This window comes from Anoplopoma fimbria, chromosome 14, assembly GCF_027596085.1.
Source record: "Anoplopoma fimbria isolate UVic2021 breed Golden Eagle Sablefish chromosome 14, Afim_UVic_2022, whole genome shotgun sequence".
Classification (NCBI taxonomy): domain Eukaryota; kingdom Metazoa; phylum Chordata; class Actinopteri; order Perciformes; family Anoplopomatidae; genus Anoplopoma; species Anoplopoma fimbria.
This window is the reverse complement of record NC_072462.1, coordinates 3,548,575-3,565,211: the sequence shown is the minus strand read 5'-3', so window position 1 is coordinate 3,565,211 and position 16,637 is coordinate 3,548,575. Positions and strand designations below refer to the sequence as shown.

The 16,637-nt window shown below is 39.3% G+C and overlaps 1 protein-coding gene across 1 annotated transcript; it reads left to right on the top strand.

Moving 5' to 3' along the window:
- The first annotated feature begins 680 nt into the window (after positions 1-680).
- LOC129102299 (homer protein homolog 1-like) lies at positions 681-16,231 on the top strand. The gene is made up of 9 exons (XM_054612374.1): positions 681-1,394; positions 9,268-9,424; positions 10,694-10,825; positions 10,931-11,023; positions 12,564-12,706; positions 13,372-13,531; positions 13,620-13,730; positions 13,827-13,907; positions 14,548-16,231. Exons 1-9 carry the CDS (start codon positions 1,390-1,392, stop codon positions 14,734-14,736), a joined length of 1,071 nt encoding a protein of 356 aa, XP_054468349.1. The 5' UTR covers positions 681-1,389; the 3' UTR covers positions 14,737-16,231.
- Positions 16,232-16,637: the final 406 nt, after the last annotated feature.

Sequence of the window (16,637 nt, the reverse complement as noted above, 5' to 3'; positions counted from 1 at the left end):
TTAAAAGTAGAATTTAGATTATTGTTTGATAATTGTATTACTTAAAGTATTGTATTTTTTCGTGTGTCACAAGTAAATTATAGTAAATGTAATATTAATGGGTAAAAGTAGAATTTAGATTATTGTTTGATAATTGTATTATCAAAACAAATACATTTGATGATGTCTCCTTGGGATGGGTGGTATTTAATTAAAAAATTTAAAAAAAAGATAAAGTGCAGCCTTAATATGTTTTACAAGGAAAAATACAATATTTGTAAACAGATTTTCTTAAAATCTGCTCATACTTTATAATACTTTTTTTTGTATATTTTGCTTAAAAGAATAGTTTTTAGATTTTTGTTTGATAATTGTATTACTTAAAGTATTGTATTTCTTCACTGTTATCTCATCTTTTATAGACCAAATGAGATAAAAAAAAATGTTTTACAAGGAAACATACAATATTGTACAGAACAGATTTTCTTAAAATCTGCTCATACTTTTTTTTGGTATATTTAGTACATTAGATCTTTGTTTGATAATTGCATCACTTAAAGTATTGTATTTATTAAAGTGTGACCCCTTCCCTTGAGTTATAGTCTTTTGCAGACACGCCGGATGACGTGCAGAGGTGACGTCATGACGTCGTTAGTTTAATGCTCCCCACGGAGCAGCAGAGGAGGACGTCACATGGATGAGATGCGGGCTGAGAGACACCAGACTGGCGGGTTGTGAGAGGATGAACCGGCCCATGGAGCCTCCGGATCATAAATTAAATCCCATTTCAACGCCTGGATAAAAGAAAAACACCCGGAGATGAAGCCCTTTCCTGGGGGAAGACAGCCACCATTGCAAAGAGGCGTTCAAGGACCAGCTTGCAGCACTTAAAGGGAACTCTGTAATACCACACTTGGTTGAGGAAATTTTAATTTAATGGCACAGAGGGGTGCAAGACAGAGCCAGAGGATTATTGCACAGTTGGGATATGGAGTATTTGTCCGGCTGAGGATAAATATCTCTGCATGAACTGGTTTGTCCGATTTTTTTTTTTAGCTCTGCAGCGTTAATCCTCGGTTGTAAGGAGTTGTATTCAGCTGATGGCTGCAGCACTGCATTCCTCCTTTATCATGCATGCACAGACACGTTTGCATGGGTGAAACCTGCAAAAAAATGCACATAAGGGTGTAATATCAACACCAGCACCAGCCCATGTCTGCACTGGGACCAGCACTGTGAAGCCACAGCAACCACAGAGGCTTTAGCTGCAGAGAGAGAGAGAGAGAGAGAGAGAGGATCAAAAGCTGAAGCTATCCTCCAGTCCTGTTCACACCACCCCTCAAGAGACCTCCCCACCCTCCCTGGAGGATCTGTTTCCACTCCACCAAAAGCCACCAAAATCCTGCAAAAATGGGGTATGTTCAGCTGCAGCTCTCCCTCTCCATGCCAGGGGTATGACTGACTTTGTTTGTGCAGATCAGAGCAGCCTTTCTGCAGATTTCCCCCCCAAAAAGCTGGGGGAAAACTGTTATCTTAGCCACCCATGGCAAACTGTATGAAGTCAACTCCTGTCGTCTCATGTGTCGTGTTAAAAGGCAACAAATAATCCACATACCAGGCTCCGTAGACTGACATTGTTTAGATTAGGGAAAACAAAAGATTAGGCTGCAATGAAGCAGGCTACTGTTGGGGAAAGTATCAGAGCTCAGACTGTTGCTTATTTTGGTACATGATTAAAAGAATGCAAGATGTTACATGTTTTCTATTTGTTGCAAAGGAAAATATAGTTTAAAATGGGTTTTTTTGCTGCCAAAATGCCCCACCAGACATTGATGACCTCCCCTGCACTTGACTGGTGTAATGCATGCAGATGAATGGTGATTCTCCTGATCAAGTGCGACCTAGTTCCCTGATGAAAGCAGATGATGTAGCATGTGATTGGTTTGGTGTCATATTGTGGTGGGTGGGTGGGTGGGTGGGGGTGGAGAACATCCTCTGTAATTCTCAAGGCCAATGGTCATAATCCACCCCAACAATCAATTCCTCAGACACAGAGAGAGAGAGAGCATGTGTGCAGTCACCCCCATAATAAGCGAGCCAGACTTAGCTGTTCCAACTAGAACTGGAGCTTCTGTTCTGGAGTAACGAGTGTAAACAAGACGCCCTCCTCCAACTTGGCACTTAAAAATAAAACCGTGTCTCCAGTGGGAACATATTACATGGTGAATAGTGAGAAAACACATTTATTAAAGCCCTATACTGACACCTGTTATACCTAGACCATATAAGCAACAGATTTGTATTATTAGACTTTTTATTGGCTGTCAGGACTTATTATAGCTCTGGATAATTCACTGAAACTTGAGATTGTTTTGTGTGTTTGTTTGTCGTGTAATTTGGTGCATAATGGCTTTGCAGATGCCAATTTTATTACACTCAGTGAAGCATAGTTTTCTCTCCCGAACTAGCACTTTTTATTTATTGTATTGTTTTTTTTGAGTGACAGTAGAGAAGTAAAATGAGACAAATGTTCCTGGCTAAACAGGGGACATTAATATTAGTTTGTTATTATCTTAACCAGAGTCTTTAAACTATTCAATTAAAAATATTATGGAAATATCTCAATTGAATTACTATTCTTAAAAAAATCAAAACAACTCACTACAGATGAAACATTTAAGGGATTTCAAGCACAATACAAATTTAGATATCTGAAAAGATAGGACACTTGTCTGTGAAAGTCCTCTACAGATAGTTGACAATCATCTCTTATTCCAGCTTCTCAAATGTGAATATTTGCTGTTTTTATTATCATCTTCTGTGATATTAAACTGAATATCTTTTTTTGATTTGATTTTTGACTATAGGTCGGACAAAACAACACATTTTAAGATGACACTATGTGTTCTGGGAACTTGTGATGAGCCTTTTTTTGTTGCCATTTGCTGATTTCCCAAAGAGCAAATAACTAGTATCAGTAGAGAAAATTAAATGTAGATTAATCAATAATTAAATCAATATTTGCAGCCATAATTTCAAGTGGATCTCAGCCAGCGTTGCATGAATATGTAGCGTTATGTCAAACTTAGTTAGGCTTTGTCACCCTTTCTCTTTCACTTCCTTTATTAGCCTTAATATATCTTCCATGGAGGTCAAGGAGAAGCTATTTTAAAACGCATCAGAAAATCTTTATACACCCAGATAAGGGTTCAGCAAAATCCCCACAAATGAACATGATATATATCTTTATATGTACAGTCTTCTATGACTCCTTTCTATCTGCCATTAGGAGCTGTGAGCCCCGGTAAACGACATATGGGTGTTTTGTTTTTTTAATAAACTGGAGGTGTTGCCCTGCCAAGCCCCTGCTGCTCTCTGCGAGTGGGTTAACCCGACGGGGACGCTGGGATCGGATTGGGCGAGAGACCATGTAGTGGGAATAGGATGGAGATAGAGAGAGAGTTGGAGGATGTCTGCAGCTCATGACCAGCCCTGAGTCACATGGCTGTTTCCATGACGACGCGGCAGTTAAGTTAGTAATGCAGGGTTATTTTATCCTGCAAGCCCAGACTGCACGCTTTGTTTGATGAGTGCGAGTGATGAATGTTTACTGTTTCATAACGTGACTTAAAAAGGCCTTTAATTTTTATTTCAAGTTTGTGAAGAGTACTTTAAAAAAGACACGGAAATGTTAACATTTTATGTTTTTTGGGGTCTTTTTATGACCTTTAATTGGACATTTTATGGACCAAACGATTGTTCATGAAGAAAATTTACAGATTTATTTAATAACTGCACAAGATTTCATGTGCACCTGCGTGAGCCAGATTAATGTTAAAATTAGCACTGAAACATCTTCTCCAATGTGAGGATTATTGCTTTTCTGAGATCAATGTCATTATACATTTGATATCTTTGGGTTTTGGATTGTTTTTTGGCAAAACAAAACAACTCTAAATCAGGAATATAACTGTCAGATTCATTGACAAACTGTAACTGTAGTCCTACTTTGAATTATGACACTGATTACAGTATTCAAAATAAGGATTCAGAGGAATAAAGAGAGAATATTTATAGTTAATTGGGATAACTTGACTTATCCCTTGAATCAAACTTGTTCTGAGGACAAATGTGGCATCAACAGGGCTAAATGTCCTGAGTGACTGATTTGCAACCGTCCTGATAAAGAACATGCTGTACGTAGTTAGAGATAATCTGAACACTTTTTTGGGACACAGACACAGTACTTGTCTTTGTTTCCCAGTATGCAAAAACACTGGTTTCTGTGTGTGTCTTCTGTTTTCTGCCGGCTGGAGGTGGAGAAATGCTGATCTGATAACATCTGCGGTCAGATTCCTCTGTCAAAGCACTTGTCATTGAGACCTGAATGCCTCAGTACGGTTCATTGTGAAAAGGGATTATGGGCTAACAATCGGCACACACACACACACGAACCACGGGGCAGATTTTGATCTGGGCCACGCTGTCACACTAATGAATACTAGAATGTGGTCAGGGCCCCAAATCTTTAAAAACAACGAGTAATTGAGACGTTGACACTGTGGTTGAGTAGAGCTGAAGCTGGCATGTTTTCCAACGGTTCAAATGAAAGTAGTGCTTCTGAATGTCATTTTCACATCTCTTTTGTTTCAGTTTACTCAGCGATGTTTTATGCTGTGGAGGCAGAAGTATTCAGATATTTCACTTAAGTAACAGTAGCAATACCACAGTGTAAAAATAGTCATACAAGTACAAAATGTATTGGCATTAAAATGTACTTTAAGTACCAAAAGTTAAAATACTCATTGTGCAGAATAATGTAGTTATTAATATGACTAATGGATTGAATAGTGATTTATTAATGTGTGATTTCCACTACTTTATAGTTTATGATAATACATAATTTATGTTTATCATATTAATGTGTTTTTAATTATTTGAATCTGCAATAAAACTAGTAACTACAGTAATTGAATGAATGAAGTGCAGTAAAAAGAACACTATTTAGAAGAATAAAAGTATAAAGTTGCATACATGGTTACATTGCACCCCTTGTACTGTACTTCTTTAAAACACTTCATGTTTAACATGTATACGTGTGTCTATATGTATACATATAGTACAGTATATCCTTGCCTGCCTGTCTGAGCTGGTTTGAGTCCCTCCCTTTATCACCATCTCTCTAATTAACCGTGTCTATCTTTAAATAACAGCTGCTGACTTAATTAACACACTGAGACGAGACGAGAGGATCCCAGAGAGGCTGAACTATCGCTTTGAGACCCGAGACACTCTCTCATTCTCTGGAAGACTGGCAGAAAGATATCTTAGGACCAAATCTACCAGCGGAAAGATAAAGTTGTTACTCATGTTCAGCGGTGGATTGTTACTACGTTCATGAACTCACAGACAACATGCATCGTCACAAAGCTTTGTTCTTTTTAGAGATACGCGGTTCTGACAGGACAGAGACGCTACGAACATATGATGATCTTATAGAATATGATGCATTGATGTAGATTAAACTAGACAACAGGATATAAAGGAGTAAAAATGCAATATACACATTAATGCAGCAGAAATATTGAGCAAGAGATAAATTGTAAAACACTGACTTTTCATACTTAAAGTTAATTTGGCTGATACGTACTTTAATTTAAGGATGGTTTTGAATGTAGGACTTTTACTTGAAGTGGTGTCTGTATTAGTAGAATCATAAACTATATATAGTAATCCAAACACTTGTTCCAGCACTGCTAATGTTGAGGAGAAAGCATTCAGGGCTTTTGTTGTGTGGTCATTCAAATACAACCAGGAGATTATATATAACTAGCTACACAAAGATTAAGAACAATTAGTCCTAATTTATTGTTTTACAGACTGCCTGAATGAACATCATCCCTCTTGTTTATTGTGGTCGGTTGTCCAGAGTGACGGCTGCGTGTGAAAGGGGAACTCAATTGTGCAGCAGTGATTAGGTTTTGCATTTTGATAACCGGTTTCAGATTTGAGTATCAGCAATGGTAACCAAAACATTTATCGACGTAACTAACAGAATGACTTTGTGTTTTTAAACCGGGCTACCATCGAGGGGATGACGATAACGACTGGTCGGTCCAGACTGAAGTAACTCAACATTTATTGGTTGGATCGGTATTTGAAGGATGTAAATAATCGGGACATTTCCAAACCTTGAGTCCTGACATCTCCTTTTTTTAAATCTGCTCTGAGTTTGTAGTGGATTTGTTGTGGAGCGTTCAGACCAGATACAACCAGACCGTTACAGCTTGTTTTGCTTTTAATCCAAGACCCTTTTGGAGAGTTTTCATTCATAGCAGCGTTTGGAAGCCGTCCAGAGCCTGCTGATCTCTGTATGTTGGCACAGGTGCCTTCAGGTCACCTTTGGCATCACTTCACCGTCTCTACGTCAGTGTTTCGCCCCGCTGCTCGGCTCTGGCTCGCACAGGCACAATCACACATTCAAGGCCTCAAATTTAACAACCTGCCCCTTCTTCTAGCCAAATCATTGCAGCGTCTCACTTTAGAGCTGGCAAATATATCTCCACAGCTGCACTGCCCATATGAACCAACTCTTTCCATAGTATCCATCCCAAATCAGTTGACCAAATCCAGGTGCTGATGGTTGTCCATGTCTGCGTGGGCTCTGCTGCATTGTTCAAGTCTTGTTATTTTAAAAGGAGGAGTGAAATTAGCATATCTGCCCTTTCTTTCTTTTGCTGCTTTTAAAATACGCATAATTCCTGCTTTATTTTTTATTTATTTTATCATCTTAACCGCCCACACACAAGGCAGACGGTTTAAAGAAAGTCTCATTCCTGTTCTGAATCCAGGTTACGTTCTGCATTTTAATTAAGTGTTTGTTTGTATTCCATAACTTTTTTTTCTAATCTTCCCATCAACTTCAGTGTTACTCCCCGGTACGTATTAGATGCAGGACTGTCTATTTAACGTACATTTTATTGCTTTCATTTTGTTTAACAATATCCGAAGCTTCAAACATCACTGATGCTTCAGGAAAAAGCTACTAAACTAAACTACTAAGGTACTTTAATATTTCGTGTTAAGACATTATTTTATATCTAGGCTGTTTGGTCTTCATGAGGCTTCAACTGCCCATCACTAACTTTGTTATTAGAGAAAGAAATGGCAAAATTATAAAGGCATTCCCATCTATTTTTTAATTCAACATTTCTATTTGATATTCCTGAATATTGCCTTTTGCGGTGCTTTTTAAATATTTTCTCTTACTATTTCAGCTTTTAAGCAAAATATGTGGCCGCCAAAAGACGGCATAACATTAGACATGATCAACGCACTGTGCACTGGTTAGTTACTCATTGTTTGAGGATCCGTCATGGTTGTAGTGGTGCATTCGAGTTTCTGGGTTTGGCTAAACTGATTGTCAAAAACGAAATCAAACAACCAAAAAAACATTCCTCTAAATAAGCAGGCCTTTACAAAAAGTCTAAATATACAAAACATGTGGAGACTGTTGAGATAATTCTAGTGGCGTCTCACAGTCGACTACTTCCAGCACACCTGCCTTCAATAAGAGATTCCTGAAATGTGAGGTCAGGTGACGTAGTGCACTTGGATTAGCAGCAAAAACTAACACAATGTGCTGTTGAAAACTATCAGAAATAATAAAACCTTGCAGGAAATGGAACAAACACTTACTCTGTTTTCTGTGACTGTTATGCACCATAATACAGAGGTAATAAATCTGCCTCTGATTTTCTGATACATTTATGCAGCATAGTTCTAGCAGACTAAATATCATTTAGGTCGTCTAACTCCCAGCATTATGATTGTTTGTAAGACATTCTTTTTTCAAGCTTCCATGGGGCTTTATTTTGAACATAAATCACTTTTAATGACTTCATTACCCGCTGGCAGAAAAGCTTCATTAACTCCAAGTAGTGGAGTGATCGTGGAATTATTATAATTTATTTGTGTTTTGGAACATTGCTGAAAATCTACATTATGAAGCACATTTTAATACTTTCTATCAGACATTCTATAATTGATTTCTCCTCCCAAGTCATTTTTTTTGCATTTATATATATATATGTATAGTGAATTGAGTTTATGTACTATCTGCCCTCGTTTGACATGCTCACCTCATGTGTGGAGAGAGACTGTGTACGTTTGTTGAGTGTGAAGACTTAATAGTTGTGGTTTTTTATATTTCTCGTCCAGACACTGGTAGTAGAGCAGAAACACAGCAGGCTGGTGAATTATGTATGTGATGGGATCTATGAAGTTGTTTCTCTCACCTTCCTCTGATTCATCACGTGCCTCACTACTCTCACTCTCTTTCCTTTGGCAGAGCAGTGTGAGATAACATATGGAGCTATTCACAAGTTAGCTTTTGTGTCTTTAGCTATGTTAGCGATGCAGCTCTAGGAATGGCACTTTGGTCCCAACAACTGTTGAATGGATGCAATGAAATTTGGTTCATACATTCATGTTCCCCTCAGGATGAAGCCTACAGATTTCATCTAATGGCATCATAACAGCCGCTTCTTAGCAGCCCACTGCTCCTCCGGGATGGGTCAAATGCAGAGAATTGTAATTTCCCCATTGTGGGACTAATAAAGGCTTAATTATTATTATTATTATTATTATAATGTTGACATTTTTGCTTTTTAGTGAAATATCTCCACCATTAGTGCCTTTGAATGCATTTTAAAGCGCTGTTCAGAGAAAATGTATTATTATTGTTATTATTGGAGCTGCCATGAAATTCTGTGCAGGCATTCATGGTCCCCAGAAGATGAAGTCTACTGACTCTTCATATTGTGCAATTCCGGTCAAAAGTTTTAATGTATTCAGTGAAATATCTAAAGATCTACTAGATGGACTGGGGCATAACGTTTTTACAGACATTCGTGGTTCCCAGAGGATGAACCATATTGACAATTTGTCTAATACTTTGGTTTATGAACAAATTCTTGCAAAACTAAAGACAGTCTCATTAGGACGTTTTGCCTTTCATCACAGAGCCGTTAGCATAGCAGAAAAATCTAGTTTGTCTTTCAATATCAATCTGTGTCTACTGGAACACACTGGTTTGCTTGTTGTCGATGTGGCAGCAGTGGTGACTAAAACGTTTGTTGTTTTATCTATTTTGGTGTAACCAAAGCTCGGTTTTCCTTCTCTCTAGCCGGTATTCAGTTCCACATTTTTAAAGCTTAACCACAGAGTCGAGGCCTACATACTGACTAACTACTCTCCCTCCTTCTGTTTCTTCCTTTCTCTGCACAGAGAGCAGCCCATCTTCAGTACACGGGCCCACGTCTTCCAGATCGACCCAAACACCAAGAAGAACTGGGTTCCCACCAGTAAACACGCCGTCACTGTCTCCTACTTCTTTGACAACACCAGGAATGTATATCGAATCATCAGCCTGGATGGATCTAAGGTGTGTGTGTATGGCATTCAGTTTGTGTATTTATGTCTGTGTGTTGTTTCTGGTGCCATCACTACATTTGATTTTGTCAGTATGTCCTCCCTCTGCTCAGCTCGTCTGACTTGTTTGCCTCGACCTTGTCTCTGTGTGAGCTGAAGCAGTGAAGGAGGAGGTCGGGCCCGTCATATCTATGTGGCAGTGATTATTTTAGTCTTGAGAGAGGTGCATGGGTGGAGTTAGCATAGTTATGTAAGAGCCTCTCTGTGTGACTGCTGCTGTTGTTGAACCAGCAAGTGTTTTTTTTTTGTTTTTTTTGCTGCGTTCTGCTGGAAATAGCAGAGATCGGTCGGGTTGGAGCCGGAGGACGTTATTATCCAGACAAACAATGAGTCTTCTCAGCAGAAGAAAAAGAAAACAAGCGAGACAGATGCCACACATTGAAAAAATATCTCTGCATGGGTTCCTTTCTAAATTCCAGAGATGAGAAAACTTTTTTTTGAAATGGGTTTTGGACTTTTGAAATGAATGTTCCAAAACCAAAGTAAAACAAAACAATATCTGCTTATGAAAATCCCCGTCAGTGAGAATATGTTTTTCCAAAGAAGTAAAGGTCATTTTAAAGACTCAAGACCCTTCTTTTAATCACGTCGTTATACATGTCTTTTAACAAATATGAAGTGTTTCCCACCGGTTAAAGATTTATTCGGGGAGGTTTACTTCCGTTCATTAAAGTCACTTTTTCTGTAACGGTTTTGTCAGTTTTCAGTCAATCCACACGTTCGAATACATTTTTTTGTCCTTTTTATTTTTTAAATAAAGTAGTTCAGTTTCTTCCCATTTTGCCATTTGCAAATCTCTCTCTTCACTGCTACCTCCTTACAGTCTTTAGAGACAAACAACCTGTTTACTCTAATACGCACGGAGTCGCCAAATAACTTTTGTGCAAAATTGTGATTTCCTGGCAGCTTTTTGTGACATACTATTTCTCTTAACCATCTGTGCTCGCCTCTCTGCCAGCGAGTCCTCCCACACTTATCGATAACACGACAGTCAGTTGGCCTCACTTCAGAACTCCTCATTCACTGCTTGCTGTTTAACCAAACTGTGAGAAATCAAACCCACGTCTTTGCACGACACAGACACTCATACTAACGCCGCGTCCCTGTAGATATCAAGACAACCATCTGCCGTCGTCAAACCTTCAACAACGTCTGTTTCCTGAATCATGAGGCTAAAACAAAGTATTTATTGCTACTGTTTTAACTTCTTTCTCCTCAACAGGCCATCATCAACAGCACCATCACCCCCAACATGACGTTCACCAAGACGTCGCAGAAGTTTGGCCAGTGGGCCGACAGCCGGGCGAACACCGTCTACGGCCTCGGCTTCTCTTCTGAGAGCAACCTGGCCAAGGTTAGAGCACCATGCTGTTTTTAATTACAAAACTCTGCATGCTCTCTCTCTCTCTCTCTTAAAACATGGAAGATAAGCTGAATAACTTTCTCCTGTTATTTGTAGTTCGCAGAAAAGTTTGCCGAGTTCAAGGAGGCGGCGCGGTTAGCGAAGGAGAAGTCTCAGGAGAAGATGGAGCTCAGCAGCACTCCCTCTCAGGTAACAAACACCACCACCACCACCACCACCACGGCATCCTACTGTTATCACACAATACAGGATCGCAGCTGTGAAACGCAGCTGTAGCCGCCTCCACGCTACACACACACATATAAACAAATATCCAAACATTTAGATTTCGGTTTCACTAGAAACTGCTGTTATATTGGAAAAACCTTTCTGATGCAACACAGTCGGTGAAGTTGCATTTTCTTTGCGTGGTTCCTCATCATCATTCTCATTTATGAATAACTGTGAGTGAGGATATGGTTAGTTTCACAATGATTGAGATTGAAGATCTGTTCTGTCTTTGTGCCTACACACAGTTTAAGTTTAAAGCAGCACAATTAAGGAAAAGAAAAAATCATTGAAGACGATAACAATGTTGGTAATGAGCCCCATGTGACACCAAAGCCAACTGAGAAGAATTAGAAATGGATGGGAAATTAATCCAGTCATATGCTAAGATGTTTCATGTTTCACTCAGCATTCTGCTCACATTAAACATGACTTTGTGGCTTGTTTCACCTCCTCTGCTCTCCCTAAAGCATCCTCAGGGTGGCGCTGTAAAAAGGAATGTGTTGTCAGTCAGCAAACCTGGTAAAAAGAAGGTAAAGAAGAAACGGAAAGCATCATTTTCATGACTCCAATGGCCCCCCCTTCCTCCCCAGTTTCACCCCCAAGTTACCGATGCAAACTCTCCCCAAAAAATGTTCTCTTCTCAACGGTGTGAGCTCAATGTTAGAGTTCTGCGTTGTTCAGAAGAACCCCGTCATCAGTCCTTATAAACCCTGTCTATCACCCTAATGTCAGTCTATCAACCAGAAGAACCCCGTCTCTGTGAATTTATCCCACACAGCCCTCCAGTTCTCCTTTCATGCTCTCACAAAGTGACAGTCGGCTACAGTTAGGGATGTTTGAGCAGCTGCCAATCACAAAATTACAACAATTAAAGAAGATAAATGGAAAAAAAGAGACTTCTGTTTTTCTGTCTGGTTTGACGCACTGTAACGTCAAACCAGCAGCACAGGCCCAAAAAGCTTTAAGCAACCCTAACTACATATCAGCAGGAAATCCTGTTAACTTTTGAGAGCACGGAATAATTCACACTTTATTGATTTGTTGTGTTTCAAGTTCAAAATTTAAAGGAAATGTAGCTGCAAGCCAGCAGCCGTTTAGCTTAGCTTAGCTTAGCATAAAGACTGGAAACAGGGGGAAACAGCTAGCGTGGTTATGTCCAAAAGTAACAAAATCTGTCTACAACCAGCTCTGAAGCTCAATAATAAATGTTTTGGTTTAATCTGGTTGGTGGAGTTTGTTACCTTTGGAGAGAGCCAGGCTAGCTGTTTCCCCCTGTTTCCAGCCTCTATGCTAAGCTAAGCTAACCCTATCCTGGCTCAAGCCTCATATATAATCATACAGACATGAAACTCTCAGCTTAAAGCAAAAATCTTTTTTCCCCAAAATGTCAAACTGTTTTATCAACAAAAACTTCACGTATTGATTTATATTTTTCTGTTTCACTGATGTGTGGAAGCAGGAGTCGGCCCCAGGTGATCTGCTGTCACCTTTGACCCCAGAGAGCATCAACGGCACGGACGACGAGAGAGTCACACCGGGCACGCCTCAGCACCCCGAACCCCGAGCAGAGCCTTCCCAGAATGCACTGCCCTTCTCACACAGGTGAGCCAAGTTTAACACAGAAACCAGATACAAGAGGAAGAGGATTTCACCAAGTATGACTTCCCTTTTCTCGCAGTCCATCCTTATAATGAAACGATCACATTCAGGAGTGAGTATGAGAGTGAGTTGTCCGTTAGCGACTCTCTGGAGTGCTGATTTAAAATGAAATTGGCACAGTGCAGCTCGGAGCGCCGCGGCTCGTGACGATTAATTCATTCATTCATTATTAAGCTGGTCCCCAGGCCTCTGGACACCATTAACGCATTACATTAAAACACTACGCATGCTTCCTATTAATTATAAAGCACTAAATGAGTGGAGATAGTTTTGTCCGCTGTGCTTCAGGGGATATTAATGCAGCAGAAAAACTAAGCTTTAACGAGATATAACCACGCAGAAATTTAAGTTTTCTAAATGCTGTTCAAATTGTTCTGTAAAATGTTGAAGGCTAACTTCTGTATTTTTCAAGCAGGACTATTTTCCATGTTTTTGTGTCCAAGTTGCTATTGGGGACAACATAATAAGAACAAACTGCTGTGTCAATGTAACGCTACGTCCTCTAAAAGTACTTACTGGCTTAGATTGTTATTAAAAGTGTCTGGAAAGAATCCTACGGAGAATGGTTTGGTTGTGGCCCTTCTAACAGTATCCTCTTCACATCCCAGTTCAACCAACGTCAACAAGCACTGGGAGGCAGAGCTGGCAGCACTTAAGGGAAACAACGCCAAGCTGACGGCGGCTCTGCTCGAGTCCACGGCCAACGTGAAACAGTGGAAGCAACAGCTGGGGGCCTATCAGGAGGAAGCAGAGAGGCTACACAAACGGGTATCACTGCATTCATTAAAACGATCTGATTTGTTGATGAGTCAGCTTTGACCATGTGGTGATGAAGATTTTTGTTTCTGTATTCCAGGTGACGGAGCTGGAGTGTGTGAGCGGCCAAACTACAGTGATCAAATCCCAAAAGACAGAACTCAACCAAACGATAGAGGAGCTGGAGTCGGCTTTGAAGGCCAAGGAGGAGGTACGAGGAGCGTGTTACGTAGACGTGTTTGTGTACTGAGGAGTACCACACATCTTATCTGATCTTTAATCATTCATTTCTTGTCATAACTCTCAGGAGTTGGAGAGACTTAAAGCAGAGGTGGAGAGTGCCAACGACTTTCAGTCTCAAAAAGACTTCCTGACACAGAAGCTACAGGTCAGTGAAGCAGGTGCACCTGCAGCTGACAAGCATGTTGCTGCTAATGCTGCGTTCATGTCACATTCCACAGTCTGTAAATATGAGCAGCTAAAACTGTTTGAAACGCTAAAACATGCATTTAATTTAAAAAAAGAAAAATGTTTATCACAAATCTTTTCTTTCAAGGCATTCTTTCATTTTTAACTGACTAAGAGCCTCGTTCAGTACTAGTGGGACGATAGTTTTCACTTCTCCCTAGTCTGCCAACATGACATGAATGCAGTATTTCTGCCAAAAACATCTGATAACTTTAGTTCAGAGTTTTACGTTCAGACAGGATCGCAATGTTTTAACCCTTTGTATCAGTTGCACGCATTTTAGTTTGCCTTTTTTATTGGAATATATTTCTGCACAAAATGAGGACTGTTGAATTTTGTTTCCAATCATTTGCATAAAAAAGCACATTAGAAAGACATCTTTTGATTTGGGAGTCCTGACTATTGTTTTGGGACATTGTGAATCTATTCTTTAAAAGAGGAACTTTTACAATTTTGCATTTGTGAAAAACATAACATCAACTAGTTTGATGCACCAAATTCTCACAGGCATGTTATTCTTTTCTGCAAGTGTTTAGTTTTTTTCTTGTGTTTGTTTATAGGACACAGAGTCAATGAACCACAGGTTGGAGGCCCAGCTGACTGATCTGGAGCAGCGTCTGCAGAGCGACCAGCAGGAGAGGGAAGCCTTTCGTAAGAACCTTCGCTCGCTGCTGGAGCTGCTGGACGGGAAGCTCTTTGAGCTGACGGAGCTGCGGGACGCGCTGGGGAAGCTCATCGAGAACAGCTAGAGGGAAACGAAAACACCGTCACCAACGCCATCAGCAGGCACTCAGAGAGGAAACGACCTGCATGTTGGCACACCACGTCGTCACTGACATGTAACTTGAATTTTGTTTTTTCACATTTATACGTGTAAAAGTTTACACAAGACTTTATGCATTAAAAGGTACACAGTTTTTAGGTTTTTTTTTGCTACAGTACACGTTTACAAACAAACCAAGTGAAAGAGGCTTTGCTTGGTCCATGCCTTCCCTCCGCTCCACTCTGGAAAGATCTGAACACGAAAAACTCTCAATCAGTTTTGATTTTGTTTCTTTAATATCGTGCCGTTTGCGGGGAAATTTTGTATTTTTGCTCCTTCAAATCTTTCAGACTTTAATCAATGAATCAAAGACGAGCTGCGTTTTTGTTTTTCGAGCTGCGCAGTCACCTGGAGCCGGTGATTGTTCGTTTTTCTCCCCATCTTCTTTCTTTCATCGTCAGCCAAATGAACACTTGGGAGTCAGATGAAGATGGATTTGAGCTTTTCCTACACTCTGATTCATTTTTAGTTTGCTGAACTTTGGAGGGTGACGGGCGCTTTCGAATGTCATGAAGAGACAAAGGTTCCTCCTGTGAGTGAAATCCACCGAGGGACTGCCAAAAAAAAAAAAGGACTTAGTCTTATATTCTTATACAATATATGAGCAATACGTTAAAAAAAGGGAGCATCAGAGGGTAAATAAACACTTTCCACTCTCACTTTCAGGTACTTTTACTCCTCTCTCGGATATGTTTAGACCACAAGCGAGATTTTATTCACTTTCTTTCGATACACTTTTTTTTTTTAACTATAAACAAATTCATAGTGCACTTGTAAAAATGGAGTTTGTGTGTATGAGTGAATCTTTCTCCTTTTCGTTTTTTGTTGCGACTTGAAGTGCAATGATTGAATCCTTTTTTGTTGTTGTTATTTATTACTAACTGTTACTGATGATGAAAGTTGTACACAAGAAAAGATCTTTATTTGCATCTTGTTTTCACTTAATAATTTTTTTATTGTCTGGTACGTGGGTTGTCGAGGTAGTTTTGTTGTTTTGGAAAAACTGGCAATATTTTTGAACTATTTATGAAATGAAATGAGAATATAAAGAAGGAGATTGCAGGTTGGATTTGCAGAGAATCTTTTGAAGTTCTTTTGCCAAATAATGTTTTCCTGTACAGATTTGAATTGTTGCTGATGTTGCTTTTGGTACAGAGATGCACCAACGGTAGCCAACTAGCGGTACTTTATTTTTTTGTGGGATTTACTATTGCCAAAAATTCAGCGACATTAAGGGGGATAGTATATACACCTGAAGAACACTATTTAAGGGCTTGTTGTTGGTTCGGGTACATTTGGGAGACTTGATTTTAGCGGTGACTTTCTCATGTTGAAAATTAAAAAAAGTATTACAGTTTGAAAGGCTAAAAAAAAGCATTTGAATAAAGACTTTTAATGTTGATTATAACACATGCTTAAAAACACAAATTGTAATTTTGAGTTTATAGTAAAAGAAAACCAAATGCAACTTGTGCTGTTGTGTCGTTCTTTCACAATCTGGTTTCATCACTTTCATATTGCTGCACATATGTATTCAGATGTTTAGTACAAATGGCAAAACTACTGTGTAAAAATACTGTAACAAGAAAATCTTAAGAGTGCAAAAGTAACAGCATGGAAATAAAGCTGGTAGAGGCTTTATCTATATCATAATAATAATTAATTAGTTGATTCATATTTCCTGTTAATAATCCAAATTTGCAAAGTAAGAAGTTATAGCTGTTGACAAATACATTATAAATCATCTATTAAATGTTTAGAAACTGCTTATAAATGCTAAATAATTGCAAGTAAAGACACCAAAGAGTATTCCAAGACAACATGTTG

Bases quoted from the DNA above. Each gene is read 5' to 3' on its own strand.
- LOC129102299 (XM_054612374.1), top strand. The intron at 9,425-10,693 runs GTGTGTGTGTAT...TCTCCTCAACAG, and splicing joins TCAGCCTGGATGGATCTAAG to GCCATCATCAACAGCACCAT. The intron at 12,707-13,371 runs GTGAGCCAAGTT...TTCACATCCCAG, and splicing joins GCACTGCCCTTCTCACACAG to TTCAACCAACGTCAACAAGC.